The following is a 13,950-nucleotide window of genomic DNA, read 5'->3' as shown; positions in this document are numbered from 1 at the left end:
ACACGCACGGCTACTTAAAAAGTTCCTTTGTGTGCCATCAGCCAGGAGGGAGCCACTTCGGGGCGGAAGGAAAACCTCGGCCGGCCTCGCAGTCACCCTTGGGGTCTGGCGCTCGCGCTGATGAGGGATGCTGCGGAGGGGGTGGGAAGGGAGCGCGAAGGGACCCGAGCCGTGCGGGTGAGGGAGAGCTTGTATCCGGGTCCTGGGAAGATCCTGTGGCGGCTGCGCAGGCCCCATGCCCCTCTCCTTACCCACCCCTTGAGCCCGGGGCAGAAACGGGATCTCTGAGGAATCTCATTAGCTAGGGAGGCGAGTGGAGGTAAGATGTCGTGCAGCCTGCGCTTTGGATAACTCCTTTTTTATCTCTCCTCCCGACCCTGTCTCCCTCCCCATCCGGTCTCAGGAGCTAGAAGTCAGCTAGGAGCGGCGCCGGACCGTGGATGGCCTTGACTGACGGCGGCTGGTGCCTGCCGAAGCGCTTCGGGGCCGCGCCTGCGGACGCCAGCGACTCCGGAGCCTTTCCAGCGCGGGAGCCCTCTACGCCGCCTTCCCCCATCTCCTCCTCTTCTTCCTCCTGCTGCTCTCGCGGTGGGGAGCGCGGCCCCGGCGGCGCCAGCAACTGCAGGACACCGCAGCTCGACACGGAGGCGGCGGCGGGACCCACGGCCCGCTCGCTGCTGCTTAGCCCCTACGCCTCGCATCCCTTCGGGGCTCCCCACGGACCTTCGGCGCCGGGGATCTCTGGCCCCGGGGGCGCCCTGTCGAGCTGGGAGGACCTATTGCTCTTCACTGACCTCGACCAGGCCGCGACCGCCAGCAAGCTGCTGTGGTCCAGCCGCGGCGCCAAGCTGAGCCCTTTCGCCCCCGAGCAGCCCGAGGAGATGTACCAGACCCTCGCCGCCCTCTCCAGCCAGGGGCCCGCCGCTTACGACGGCGCGCCCGGCGGCTTCGTGCACTCGGCGGCCGCCGCGGCTGCGGCCGCGGCCGCGGCGAGCTCCCCAGTCTACGTTCCCACTACGCGCGTGGGCTCCATGCTGCCCGGCCTGCCGTACCTCCAGGGGGCGGGCGGCGGGCCAGCCAATCACGCGGGCGGCGCGGGCGCGCACCCCGGCTGGCCCCAGGCCTCCGCCGACAGCCCCCCGTACGGCAGCGGAGGCGGCGCGGCGGCCGGCGGGGCGGCGGGGCCCGGCAGCGCCAGCTCCGCCGCGGCGCACGTTTCGGCGCGCTTCCCCTACTCGCCCAGCCCGCCCATGGCCAACGGCGCGGCTCGGGACCCGGGGGGCTACGCGGCGGCCGGCGGCGGGGGCGCGGGCGGCGTGAGCGGTGGAGGCGGCAGTCTGGCGGCCATGGGCGGCCGCGAGCACCAGTATGGCTCGCTGTCGGCCGCGCGGCCGCTGAACGGGACGTATCACCACCATCATCACCACCACCCGAGCGCCTACTCGCCCTACGTGGGTGCACCGCTGACGCCCGCCTGGCCCGCCGGACCCTTCGAGACCCCGGTGCTTCACAGCCTGCAGAGCCGCGCCGGAGCCCCGCTCCCTGTGCCACGGGGCCCCAGCGCAGGTAAGGGTCGCGCCGCGGCATGGGAGTCGGGACGCGAGGGGGTGTAGAGTAGCTACTTGACTTGGGCCCTGTTTCCAGGGCATTCCTGCCTGGGTGCCCGGAGTCTGACCGCGTTGTTGTGGTGCTTCTGTTTTGAACGAGAGAGACTAGATGAGCAGATATGCCTCAGTGTCTGGGAGGAGGTCCAGGGACTTGATGGATAGTGACTGGAGTGGGCAGTTGGAAAAAAATGAGCCCAGGAGGGAACGGACAGGGCCTGAACTTGGTCGCAGACTCCAGTTTGCCTGGGTGGAAGCGTGAGAGTCCATTTGGAGGGTAACTGTAGGAGCGTGTTGGGCATGCGATTCACCCTCTCGTCCAATACACACAGTCACACCCAATTCAACTCTCCCAAGGTCGGGAGCTGCGTGTGTTTCCCTCAGCGAGAGTGTTTAAAGAGGTCCATGGTGGAAAAGGACCTAGTTGGCATCTCCCTGACCCTCAGTGAGAGGGCAAGAAGAGAGGTCAGCCTTGTGACTGTCCGGAGGGAAGGCTGGTGCCGGGGCCCTTTTGCTTGGCATCAGCAGGCCGGCGGGGTGTCGTGCTGTTGTTCCCGCCTGCGTCCCCCAGGCTGGGACCAGGGATCCAGGAGCACTCACGCCTATTCTTCCTCCGGAACCCAGGCCAACAAATTTTCAGTTTCCAATCCCACTCATGCTTTCCATTCCAGTGTCTGGGGGCAGTTTGGAGTGAACTGGGAAAACACAATTGTCAAAATTCCTGCAAATGCCCCACATCTTGAAGAGTGTTTGTCCTGTTCTTCAATGACAAGGGAGGGTGTGAACTGTTGTCTGGCCTGACAGTGGCACGTTGGCTTCTTTCCTCAGCTTCAGCATTCTGGGTCCTTTTTCGTGCTTTCAGAGGTCTCTCTTTGTATTTAACCTGTTTGATATAACCTGACAGTCTCCTAAGACAAAATAATGGGCTTTTTTTGGCCGTTGTTTCTTTGAGGGGAGCTGTGGGAGTCAAGAAGTGGCAAGGACAAGGAGGCACATCAGCCTAAGGTACCCTACCTGGCGCTCTCAGGCCCCAGGTCTGGGCTTTGCGGGAGAGCCCTTCACTTAGGGACAGCAAGTCTTTTAGGGACCCTAAGTAGTGAGGGTCAAGTGAGGCACTAACAGCCTTGTGTTCAGAGACAGCCTGGGAATGCTAGTGGCCTGAAGGTGTGAAGGATCTTATTTGAATTGCCCTCTCTCAGTAACATTGGGCTGAAAATCCCCTCTCCTCTCCTTGCAAAGCTGGTCCTGGAGACCATCTTTATGGTCTGTGTGTAGAGTGGGGCGGTGGGGAGGGCCCTGTTGAAGTTTGGAGACTTGAGACCACAGAGCCCTGTCACCCTTCCTGCTGCATTAGGGACCCACATCTGGCTCCCGAGAGCAGAGAGACAGGGAGAAGGATCTTCAAAGGATGGAAGGGGGTGGTGGTTAGGCTGTGAGGTTTCTGTCAGTCAAGGATCCAGCAGGGAATTCGAAAGGTTGTTTGAGCTGGGTAGGAGGCAGCTCTGCCTGCTTGGCGACGCACCTTAGCGTGACCTCCGTTTCCCTTTGCCCTCTTCCAGCATTACACAGGACAGAGAAGCAGTCCAAAAGACATAATCGGAGTCTTTGGATGTTTAAAGTAATTGGTTTTGTGAGAAAAATCCTTTTAGAGGTGGTAGAGTGCAATTACAGACAGGTTGTAAGTTTTTCAATCTAAACTTAGCCTATCCTTTCACTAATTTTTTCCCTTTTTGGGTAGAACACTGCAAAGTTAGAAAAATCTTGTGTAGACTCAGAGCATGTTTCAAAAAAAAAGGAAAGGGGTTTGGGAACACCCAGCTTTTGCATAAAGAGTCTTTAAAGGCAGGAAGCTGCTGAGAATAAGCCAGTCTGAGGGTGGGGGAGATGAATGACCCTAACTTTGCTTGTCCATTACAGGTGTTTCCATGCTAGAGAGACCTCGACCCCCAGCACCTCTCCTCCCAGCTTCCTAACTGATTCTCTGCTTCTCCACTTTGATTTTTTTTTTTTTAAACAAACCATTTTTGGAGGCACTCTTTTTCGAGCAAATGGGCAGGGCTAAAACCTGAGCACTGAGCTTTCTCAACCTGCACAGTGCGGGGTGGAGTAGGGGGCTGTTCTCTGGGAACCTGCTCCATTCACCTCTCCCTGGTGCTGGTGGGGAGTTTTGGGGTGAGTTCTGTCCCCAGAGGCCAGTGCCCTCACAAGCTGCCGCTGAATTGGGTCCATTCTCGGTCCTGGGATGACATTCACTGGCCTTGCCCTTCTCCCCTGAGTCTGTCACTGCCCAGGGCCACCCAAAGCAGCCAGGTTAGGAGACAGAGGATGAATTGGGGGGAAATGGTGAGAGAGCTTCCAGCACAATCAGATTTCATGATTTATAAAAAGTAGCTTTTTCTTATTTTCGTTATAGGATTGCAGCTGCTGAATGAGGAGTGGGGAAAAGTGTGGAGGCAATGGGAGCTGTAGATTTTATTTAGTTAAAAATAAGCAAACTTCCTAAATTTTATTTATCCAAAGTAGACTTTAAGTTTTGTCTCTGGGTTTTCAGCTGACTAAAGAGATTTACCTGGGGCGTTCACACTGTCTTCTCCGGGGAGTCTTTATTGTTCCCAGCCAGGGAGAAGGAGGCCAGGCGTAGGGCTGGGTTCTCCAGGGAATGCCCCAGTTCTCCACGGAGAGGGGCTCTGATAGGTAACATTTTAAAGTCAACAACAAAGACAAATACCTTGTTTAACTTTAGTGTCCTTGAAGTCCTGAGCATTTTACTGATTACCGTAGTCAATAGTAGCTTTTAGGGCGGAGAAGAATAAATCTTTGTGATGTGTTCTAAGTTGCAGTATCCCCATGACAACTTTGAACTCGAGTTATGTGGGAGGCTAGTTTCTTTTAAACTTATTTCTTGAGGAGGAAGGAGACTTGTTTTGCAGGGTAAATAATATTAATGGAATGAAAGATTTCTGTATGTCCAAATCCCGTTTAAATATCTTTACACAAGTTGATGGTAAACACAAGCTGTAAGCTGCTCGTGAATAGAAACACAAAGAATAGAGAGGCTTGCTAGCATACTCTTCAAATAAACTTTAAAGTGTAATGTTTATTTACTTTAAAAACTGATTCAAAAATGCTCCTTAAAGAAAGCCAAATGGTAACATTTAAATTTTCTATAATATAAGTAACTCTAGACTGGAGATATTTTAAAGTCTATTTAAAAAGTGCTTGATAAGAACCTCATTTTAGATAATTATTCATATTTAACTGATTCAAGGGGAAGTAATAAATGTTAAAACCATTTACTCTAAAGGCTTCTTTAGAGTAAATTAGCAGGTTTAGGTTAATTGTGAACTCTGGAAAACTAACCAAGTAGCCAAATGACAAATATAATTTAAATAGATGACCTAAGTTGAACTTTTAGTGCAGGAAAATAGGAAAAAATTTATTTAGCATTGGGACAGGTCGAGTAATTTTCTGAATTGGTAAAGCATCAACCATTTGTAGACGTTTTGTAGATTGAAGCAATAAGACCCATTTTGAAATCATAATATTTTAGTATTTGGTCTTTGTGGCATGAAAATCGAGCTTAACATTTATCTCTGTGTTTATTAATCTTTTAGTGCTTTCCCCGCCCCCTGAGGAGACCTGAGTAATTTCTAATTAATTGGCAAAAGTGCCCAAGAACAGTATTTCTAATTTCACTTGTCTATTTTTTACTGAGGAAAACGAAGAGTAGTAGATATAGCAAATACCTTCAAAAAGTTAACTTGAGATAGAAGTAAAGAAGACAGCCTCACTTTGTCCGGGGATATTTGTGGGTTAGGGCAGGGGTCAGTGATCATTGTTAATATCGCAAGGCTTGCTGGGGTTTGGCAAGTGGTATATTGTAATTATGATGGATTTCAGTTTTGAAAAGCTTGGGAACAGCCGGAAAGAAGGGGTCAGAGGACCCAAACCAACCTCCCCACGGCTCAACTCTGAGGTCCTTGGAGACAGGAGGCAGATGATTCGGGCCGGGCTTCCAGCTCAGTCTCCGACTGCCCTGGGGTTTGCACTGGGTGCGCCCAGGGGTGCAGAAGTATTGGACAAAGTGTTGGTCAACAGGTCGATCGCTATGACATCAACAGCCGGCTCCCCGCCGGGCCGCCGAGCAGAAAGCGGTGGGGAAGGCCGGCACTGCGGCTCGGGGTGCTGGGGTGTCGGGGAGGCCCGCGGAGACGGGCGGACGGACCGGCGGGCGGGCGGGACCTCACCGGCTTCTCGTCCCCGCAGACCTGCTGGAGGACCTGCCTGAGAGCCGCGAGTGCGTGAACTGCGGCTCCATCCAGACGCCACTGTGGCGGCGGGACGGCACCGGCCACTACCTGTGCAACGCCTGCGGCCTCTACAGCAAGATGAACGGCCTCAGCCGGCCCCTCATCAAGCCGCAGAAGCGCGTGGTGAGTGCGAGCGCCGCCCTCCCCTGCAGCCCGGCCCCAAGCGGCGCTCTTCCCCTGGGGCCGGGGTCTTCCCGCCCGGCCCCGCCCGGCCGCACCTGTCCCCGCGGGGGCACCCGGGGCGGGCCGAGTGCCGGCCCCAGCGGTACGCTCGGTTCTCCTGTCGTTTGAGCGCCCACGAGCGCAGGTCCTGAAAGGAGACTGACGTCCTTAAATGGAAAAAAAAAAAAATAATGGTGTAGTGTGCTACCATCTTTTAAAAGTACCAAAACTCCCTATATTTACAAATCTCTAGATGTACTTGTAAATGCACTAAAATAGTTTTGGAAGGAGATACAAGGAATGAGTAATGTTAGTAACCTCCAGGGAGAAAAACTGAGGCTACAGCCCCAGGTCAGGTGAAGGAAGGAGATTTTTATTTTCACTGTGGACTCTTTGGTCTGGTTTGGAGTTTATTCTTGAAAAAAAGCATGCTTCTTTGTAACATGCCCCCTCAAATGGATATGACAACAGCGAACCCACAGTCCCTTTCTCCCCACAGCCTCATCCTCCTGGACCCCTTTGACTCTGTCCCTTCTACCTCTGGGCCCCTTCCACCTCTTCTCGGAGCCAGACTAGTTTTAGCTCCAAATTCCATCCGTCTTTTGGACTGTCCTTGAGTCGGGTGAAAAATTTATTTACTCTAACCTTTGTTATTTTGAAATGTGGCTGTTCAGGGAACTACATAGAACTTGAGAAGAAAATGCAGTCTGCATGTTTTTTGCAAGTAGAGGATTTTCACCATCCCGACACATTTCACTATGTTTTATTAAAGTGTGGGAATTCTGATTTTCTTCAGGGATTAATCTCTTATTGTCTTGTGTGTTGTTAAGAAGGAAAGGGTATTTACTGCTGTAGTGACTGGAGAAAATAAACGAAAGCTTTCACAAGCCCCACCGTAAGGCTAACATTTGTTTAGCCAAGCACTCATACTCTAATACCTTTTAAAGTAAAATATTTTACAGTTAGATGCCAGACATCTTAAGTATCCAAGTAATTTATTTAATTGTTATACTCTAATTAGCAGGAACAAATGCTACACATGTTGTTTGTGTTAAATAGATTAGAGTGAAATTGCATCACAATGTAAGTCTGACACCTTAAAGAGAAGCAATTAGTTTTATGGTTGTTTTGTTTTTAATGCATTTAAAATAAAGTGGCCGAGGTTAATTTAATGAGTGTATGTGCCTTAAACTTGTTACAGTCTCCCACAGCTTAAACTTTTCTTCAAAGGGCATCCTTAACTTCAGTGCCTGACTCCCTGTGGTTTTCATTTTTCTTATATGCATCATATTTAAAAAGAAAAAGTACTGCCGGAAAATATTCCAAGGAAGTTCCTTGTTTTCATGTATTAGCCAATGTATGAACAATGAAACTGATTATTATTTTTTTGGAAAGGCGCATTGAGCTGAGTCCAGAAGGTAACATTTTCTCAAGATTGAGCAAAAAAACTGGCAGAATTTAGGTTCTAGTGGCATTTTAAATTTGATCTAGTAACATCCATATTTAGATGGCGGCATTAGTTTTGTGCACTTACCAGTAAAAATAACTGTTAACAGGAAAAAACCCCAGTTTTTAACATCTCTGAATCTATGAGTTTTCCTTCTGTGTAGCAGGTGTCTTGGCAGTGACCAAGGTCAGCCAATGTGCTTGGTAAATGTGTTATAAATGATACCAATTGAAGGGTGTGTCTATCAATTAGTTCTCCTTGTGGGCTTCTTATTTATTGTTTTGCTGGATCTAGTTAGTTCTCAGAGTGTTGAACCCAGGTTTGTTTAGCTAGCAGTACAGAACCAATCACTGAATTTGAACTTGTAATACATTGCAAAATAAGAGATTTATGGTGTAACTTGAATTCCTTGTCAGTGATGAATATAGCTGAGATCACTTGTTACAGGAACTTTTATAACCCACTCACCTTCATTTCACATGTTTATGGGGACTGGCTTCACTTATGATCTGCAGTTGACAGTCATAAAGTTCTTTGTTATAATGGCAAATTCTGATAATAAGTTTGCCTCACACTGGCTCCAAATTCCACTGGAAACTGTCATAAATGACCTGTTTATAAAATGAAACTTCCTGTCCCTAGTTTACTGATTTCACATTTATGAAGAGAAAGGAGTGCTCTTCTGGGAAATTATTTTATTTTAACCGTAAAGAAAAAAAAAAGCCCTGATGTGTAAGATTTTATGTTTTCATCATTTTAAAAGCAATTTCTCAAACAGTTCTGTTAGCCAAACATTCATTTCAACCAAATGTCAAATTGATTCTTTCTTAGCACTGATTTCTTAAAAAGGTGGCAGTACTAAAAGGTTTCCCAGTGTCTCTTTGGTTTTACAACTTGTCTGTAAAGAGTATGCTACAGCAATACAACAGGATGTGAGTTATAAAAGTAAAATACAATTTTAACTTTTAAATTTGCCAATGAAGATTTTGGAACTCTCTGTCTTTTAGTCTGAATATTCAGTGAATGCTCAGTCTGTGTTTTTGTTGTCCATTCTTTATAACCTCTTTTCTTAAATTAATCATCGTTACCAACTTCCCTAATTCTGTGTCTTTCAGCTTGCTTTGGTCCCTGGATTTTCCCCATAGCTTTTTTTTTTTTGTTTAACTGAAATCACAGCAGGGTTTTAGTTGCCTATCTAGGTAATTTAAAAACAAACTTAGATTTTTGTCGTTCTAGGCAGGAACTTATACTAGCTTAAATAGCCCCTCTTTATAATTCACACATAATAATTTAGAGGAAATAAATTCCATATAAGGATGTTATGGGTATAAAAGGGAACATAGAAATCAGAGTGACAGACTGTTGGCCTCTTCTGATAAATTTAACCCTTTGTATGAACAAAAGTTGAGTACTATATTGACAGGCTAAATAAAATATAGCAGCATCACCATATATAAGACAATGCCAGCACTAACACAATGTTGTAAAATTTGCTAATCCTTTGTAAAATGGTTAATACAAAAATTCATGCAATAGGCAGTCATGATGATAATTAATGAGATGTATTAAAATATATTTCTTTCCAAAATTTTTGTACATTTTCCAAAATCCATTTCTGTGAATATATATAGACCCTTCTGCAGTTTCTGGTTTATTCCTTTGCACATATCTGAGAAATAGATCAATATCTCAGTTTTCAGGTGAAGCAGAGACTCCCCAAAGCCACTTAACATGTTGGCAGGTGGTTTGTGACTGCATTTCTTTTTTTTTTTTAACAAATTTATTTATTTTATTTATTTATTTTTGGCTGCATTGGGTCTTTGTTGCTGCAGTCGGGCTTTCTCTAGTTGTGGTGAGCGGGGGCTACTCTTCGTTGCGGGGCGCGGGCTTCTCATTGCAACGGCTTCTCTTGTTGCAGAGCGCGGGCTCTAGGCACGCGGGTTTCAGTAGCTGTGGCTTGCGGGCTCTAGAGCGCAGGCTCAGTTAGCTGTGGCACACGGGCTTAGTTGCTCCGCGGCATGTGAGATCTTCCCGGACCAGGGCTTGAACCCGTGTCCCCTGCACTGGCAAGCGGATTCTTAACCACCGTGCCACCAGGGAAGTCCCCTAGAACATCTTTTAAAAAGAGAAAAAAATCTAGAAGTTTCTCCTCAATGAACAATTTCCTCATTTGGGACCAGGTCTGCCAGAGCCTCTGACAATACACACAGATAGAAAACATTTCTTGTCCAGGAAGCTTCGTTTCCCTTGTGCGAGCAGAATTCCAGAGGAGGGGGCACAGAAAAACTCATTTCTTTACTCTTGTGTCTCAGCCGTCTGACAACAGTGAGCGCAGGCATTGGCCAGCATTGTGACTGCTTTAATCTATGCTAATGGGCTGGAGCAAATCAATCTTATGTATTGGATGGAGCACACTTTGGTCCAGGAAGGTCAACCTAATTACACGTCAAGGTTTTTTTCTCAAGGGACCTCTTATTTATAATAACCAGGTACATGCTTGTTGATGGCAGGGACGTGATACATTGATGTATGTAACATATGCATAAAAATCACATATCTGTACATATCTGTACACTTACATTCTTGTGCTGCTTTCTAGCCTTCCTCCCGCCGGCTTGGATTGTCCTGTGCCAACTGTCACACCACAACCACCACTTTGTGGCGCAGAAACGCCGAGGGTGAACCTGTGTGCAATGCTTGTGGACTCTACATGAAACTCCATGGGGTGCGCCACCTACTTTCATGTGTATACACGTTCAGTGTCTTGTTTGTACATAGTTTCAGTTTAAAAAATCAGCAAAGGAGAGGGCATAAAAGTGAAAAATCTGATTTTCTATATGTACCTCTGACTCGAGGGTCCTGTTAATTATAATAGAAACTTTAAGAAACAAAAAATACTGCCAATTAAACTGTCACACAAATCCATAGTAAGACATCCCAATTTTAAAAATACTAAAATGTGGGAAAGTGCGTTTTAGAATTTATAAGATGGTAGTAAGCTTTAAAAAAAAAGCCGTAAAGTCAAAGTATAGTTGATTTATAATGTTCTTGTTAGTTTCAGGTGTACAGCACAGTGATTCAATGATACATATGTGTGTGTATAATATATATATTATATACGTATAATATATATGTATTCTTTTTCAGATTCTTTTCCCTCATAGGTTATTACAAAATATTGAGTATAGTTCCCTGTGCTATACAGTAGGTCCTTGTTGGTTATCTATTTTGTATATAGTAGTGTGTATATGTTAAAAAACTGTACACTTAAAAAGAAAAAAAAGCATGGAACCAACTAGAAATTCACACTAACTAGTTTATAGCTTAAAAAATGTGAATGCAATCAAATACATTTATACAAAAGAGGAATAGCTATATTTGATAGCTATAGTTAGATTCTACATTTTAAGGATAGCGCAAGATATATGTCAATTTTAAAAAGAAAATTATCCTTGGTATATGTAGGGAGAAGAATACATGATCTCTTTGAAATAAAAATATTTATTTTTCTTGTATGTATTCAGTGTTTTTACACTGAATGTATTCAGTGGTTTTACTCTGTAATTGAAGTTGTTTAAAACAATAAACATTAAGTTGAAGGAGTAAGTTCTCCCTGGCAAATCACCCTCCCTATTTTTTTTTCTGGAGGAATCTCTGCATTTGATGGGGAAAGTGTAGTCTTTATGCAGTTCGAAGTGTATGTAAAAATTGGATTGGCATTTATGCGAAGTTCTTTTAAATGAGGGCTTTCAGTACTGAGGTTGGGTCTTTAGTTAGTTTGGTTTTTCTTCAATATAATATTTATTAAACTCATGGCCTATGTGAACAATTTTTAGGTGCCTCGACCGCTTGCTATGAAAAAAGAGGGAATTCAAACGAGGAAACGAAAACCTAAGAACATAAATAAGTCAAAAGCTTGCTCCGGTAAATATAACAAAATACTATTTGACTGTCAGGTATTTGCCAAACTTAGCAGAGTATATGTATATTTATGTGGTTAATTTTGACTGTTGCAGGTAATAGCAATACTTCTGTTCCCATGACTCCAACTTCCACCTCTTCTAACTCAGATGACTGCAGCAAAAATACTTCCCCTACGACACAACCGACAGCCTCAGGGGTAAGTGTTAAAACAGTATAGACTCCTTCTAAGCTAGTGGGTTGCTCTCCCGGTATATTATCTCAAATTTTATCTTATCTGGTAGTACAATAATCTAAACCAACAGTTCAGTTTTGTTAGCTGATACCTAAGAATAGTTTTTAGAGGAAATTACATTTAAATGTCAACAAAATGACAAACTTAAGTACTTTACAAACCTCTTAATTAAGAGCCACATCATTTCTTTATGGTTAAATTAACCCAAGTAAAGGCAAGAAGTTTTGGTTTGAAGTGCTTTAAATTGTTTTATTTCCAGGTTTTTATCTGAGTTTATATATATATATGTACATGTATATACAGTAGAAATGTATATACATGTATTATATATTTCTAATGTAGATCAGGAAAAGTACCAGCTCAGTGGTTTTATATATCCCAGTGCCCATGGCATTTAAATTGCTTTTGCTTATCTTATCAACTCCAGCCTTTTTTCTTCTCTTCCTTCTTTACATTAAAAAAAAAAATCATCTACCCAGAGCAAAGCTCATCACAATGAGTCATGTGATGTGCTGCTGTGTTCCCTGATCTTCACCTAACAGTCCTCTGCTGGGCTGGGCAGCTTCGCCATCTTCTAATGCACCTTGATTGTACCCAGGCTTATTTCAGCCTGGTGATCAGCCTGTGAGCAGTTCGGTTTGTGTGTGATTTCACGCCCCTGAGGACAAGGGTGCCTGGGTCTTTGTGAAGATCACAGACTTCGTTTCAGTAAAGCTGTAATTGAAACTCAGGTTTTCTCAAATGAAGAGCACTTTCCCACCCTAGTGTTTCCCAAATTTACCTGGAATGCCCTTTAAAAATGACCGGGCCGCACCCTGGTCCTCAGAGATCCAGGGCCCGACCTGTGCGGCAGCATTTCACAGCCCCGGGTGAGGATTACACTGAGACTGGTTTAGGGCGAAACATTAGCATTAAAATTCCTACTTAGTAATTCTTTTCTACATTTAATTTTGCTTTATTTGGGGTACTTTGAAATACTACAGATTCCTGGGCTCCACCCTGGATTTTCTGAGTCAGCGTCTCTGGGGGTGGGGCTTGGAAATTTGTGTTTTTGAACAACCGCCACAGGTGAAATTGAAACTACTGCCCTTGAGTTGTCTTTGAACCAGGAACCACGGAGCTGGTATTTTTACTGGCTTAAACAAACAAAAATTTTAAAAAAAGTTGTTAACTGCTTAAAGGTATGTTTGATATTTTTCTTTGACTCCTCCAATTCAAACTCTCTTGGACTCTTTTTCTTTAATGAACAAGAAGTTTGTTCAGAGTTTCCAAAGGGAAAAAGCCTTTCTGCTGTTTTTGTTTGTTGCAGACACATATTCTTAAAGAACGTTTCTAGCCTTTATAAAGGTGAACTCTGGTGAATGACTTTTTTTTTTACAGGAGGGCAAGATGTAACTTCAAGGGTCTAAAGTGGTAAATAGAAGTTGTGAGGAAATGAAAAGGTCAATATTATTTTAAAATACCCTTTATTGTGCCTAAGTCCTCAGAAGCAATTATGCGGCTTAAATCAGGAGAAAGGATGTTCTGGTTTTCTGAAGCGTTGAGGGATCAGCTAGGGTTTCAGCCTCAGTATCTGCCTCTCCAGGCTAAAAAGTGGATTGCTGCCAGCTCCAACTCACTTTTGTTGGTGCTACAGTCCAAGCTTAGCATGGCAAAAGCTAAATTTGAATGATAAATGGCACAGAAATAGAGATTTTTGCCCAACAATGGGCTTTGGAACCTTAGTGGGCGGAGTCTGTTTTGCCCTTGTGGTTTTGTGATGTAAAATTTCAAAACTGGCTATTTGCAAGTCCAATCAATTTTGCCCTCCAGGGGAGGAACAGCGCAAAGGCAGTGACAGGGTCAGGCCCGGACTTGTCTGGAAGAAGGACCTCGGGAGTCCAGCAGCTAGTCCCACGGCAGCTTTGGTGTCCCTGCATCTGTCTCTCACTTGGGACCCAGCATGCCAGGGGAGGCTCGTCGGCCAGTGCCGTCGGATGAAAGCCTCAGTTTACTACCAGAGGCCAGGAGGCAAAGCAATTTTAGTATTAAAAAAATATATTTTAAGAAGTACTTCGGAGATTGGGGGAGTTGGAGAGCAGTTCCGTACAAGGTCTTTTGCTGCACCCTCCCCATCGCTCCCGGAGCCCGGGCAGCCTCTGTGGGAAGCAGCGGTGTGAGTTGCAGAGCCGGGGGTGGGCAGTTCTCCGAGCCCAGGTGGCCTCAGAAGTGCTTCCTGACAGCTTTTCCCGAAGCTGGTGGGGTGAGGTCAGGGCTTGGCGGGGGAGGGGA

General features: G+C 45.9%; 1 protein-coding gene across 1 annotated transcript in view; it reads left to right on the top strand.

Moving 5' to 3' along the window:
* The first annotated feature begins 403 nt into the window (after positions 1-403).
* GATA6 (GATA binding protein 6) overlaps positions 404-13,950 on the top strand; it is a 28,721-nt gene continuing 15,174 nt past the window's right edge. The window contains exons 1-5 of the mRNA XM_065889749.1: positions 404-1,566; positions 5,871-6,037; positions 10,123-10,248; positions 11,360-11,447; positions 11,540-11,643. Coding sequence (XP_065745821.1) covers positions 441-1,566; positions 5,871-6,037; positions 10,123-10,248; positions 11,360-11,447; positions 11,540-11,643 — 1,611 coding nt within the window. The 5' untranslated portion in view covers positions 404-440. The remainder of the gene's footprint in view (positions 1,567-5,870; positions 6,038-10,122; positions 10,249-11,359; positions 11,448-11,539; positions 11,644-13,950) is intronic.

This window comes from Phocoena phocoena, chromosome 13, assembly GCF_963924675.1.
Source record: "Phocoena phocoena chromosome 13, mPhoPho1.1, whole genome shotgun sequence".
NCBI classification, from domain to species: domain Eukaryota; kingdom Metazoa; phylum Chordata; class Mammalia; order Artiodactyla; family Phocoenidae; genus Phocoena; species Phocoena phocoena.
Note: the sequence above shows the minus strand (reverse complement) of the source record. Positions and strands in the feature narration are given on the sequence as shown.